Below are 1,102 nucleotides of genomic sequence, written 5' to 3' on the forward strand. Positions count from 1 at the left end.
CTTCTAAAGCAACACCGAGGGAAGAAACTCAACAAGGGGGGAAGGTGGCAGCTGGGCTGGGCTCTTCCTTGTTCACAGTGAATTTGTGGTGACGGGGGGGAGGGGGGATCCCACGCTCACAGGTTCTGCTAAAAAAAAAAAAAAAAAAACCCAAAAAACCCAAACCACAAACCACCCACTTTGGCCTCGCTGGATCTCCTCCGCAGGGGAGCTTGCTCACACATGATTTAAATCCCCGCAGCATAGTTTGGGGAGAGGGAAGGGCGGGGAAAACCCCTCCGGTGGGGACAGCAGGGAGGAAAACACAGGGACGCTCGTGGCAGCCCCAGTGGCGAGCTCTTGGGTGCTCGGGGTGGTGGGGGCAACGCTGTGGAGCCAGGTTTTGGCTCTCTAGGTGGTGTTAGACCCTACGAGATGCTAAAAGCGATCCAGTGAGCTTCGTCAGCGAGCTGAAATGGGGAAAGCGGTTTCTCCATCGTGGCCACACCGGTTCTGAGGCCACGGGTCGGAGGGAGCGCGGGGGGAGAGGCAATTTGTTCCCTGAAAATGCCCCATAAGGGATGTGTCATCCCCTCCTTCAGCCCTGAAAGAGAATTCACGCTCCAAACCAGAGGGAGGAGGGGGAGATCAGCACTGCAGGGGCTCAGGATGGGATCGGACCCTTCATCCCGACCAAGGGCCAGCTACAGGGGACGGGAGAGGGCGGAGGAGAGCAGCGCCTGGGTCAGCCCTGCTGCGGAGGGAGCAGGGCAATGGCACTTCACTTGGAGAGAGAGAGAAAAAAAAAAAAAGAAGAAGAAATAAAAGCCACATATCGTTTGGAAGAATCAGGCTGGAGCCAAGTGCTCCCGGGGGGACGGAGCAGCTCTGGTCCCCACAGCCCCCGCCAGCCCCCCTTACTCTATCAGTTCCACATAATTGGCAGGGAACATGCCGAAGTGGCCGTCGGGACCGTAGCCGCGCCACCAGCCTTCGTCGATCATCTCGATGTTGGTGATGATGTTCTCCGGATCAAACGAGATCTCGGTGTCATCAGCTGGAACGAGACAGAGCGAGGGAGGGGGTTAAAACCAACCCGACCCCAACCCCCCCCGAAGCCCCC

General features: G+C 58.0%; 1 protein-coding gene across 1 annotated transcript in view; it reads right to left on the bottom strand.

Annotated features, from left to right (window-relative positions):
• Positions 1-42: 42 nt before the first annotated feature.
• The window catches only part of DBNL (drebrin like), a 14,814-nt gene continuing 13,754 nt past the window's right edge, over positions 43-1,102 (bottom strand). Inside the window, exon 13 of the mRNA XM_019473708.1 lies at positions 43-1,036. Coding sequence (XP_019329253.1) covers positions 897-1,036 — 140 coding nt within the window. The 3' untranslated portion in view covers positions 43-896. The remainder of the gene's footprint in view (positions 1,037-1,102) is intronic.

This window comes from Aptenodytes forsteri, unplaced genomic scaffold (genome assembly GCF_000699145.1).
Source record: "Aptenodytes forsteri isolate BGI_AS27 unplaced genomic scaffold, ASM69914v1 Scaffold476, whole genome shotgun sequence".
Classification (NCBI taxonomy): Eukaryota; Metazoa; Chordata; class Aves; order Sphenisciformes; family Spheniscidae; genus Aptenodytes; species Aptenodytes forsteri.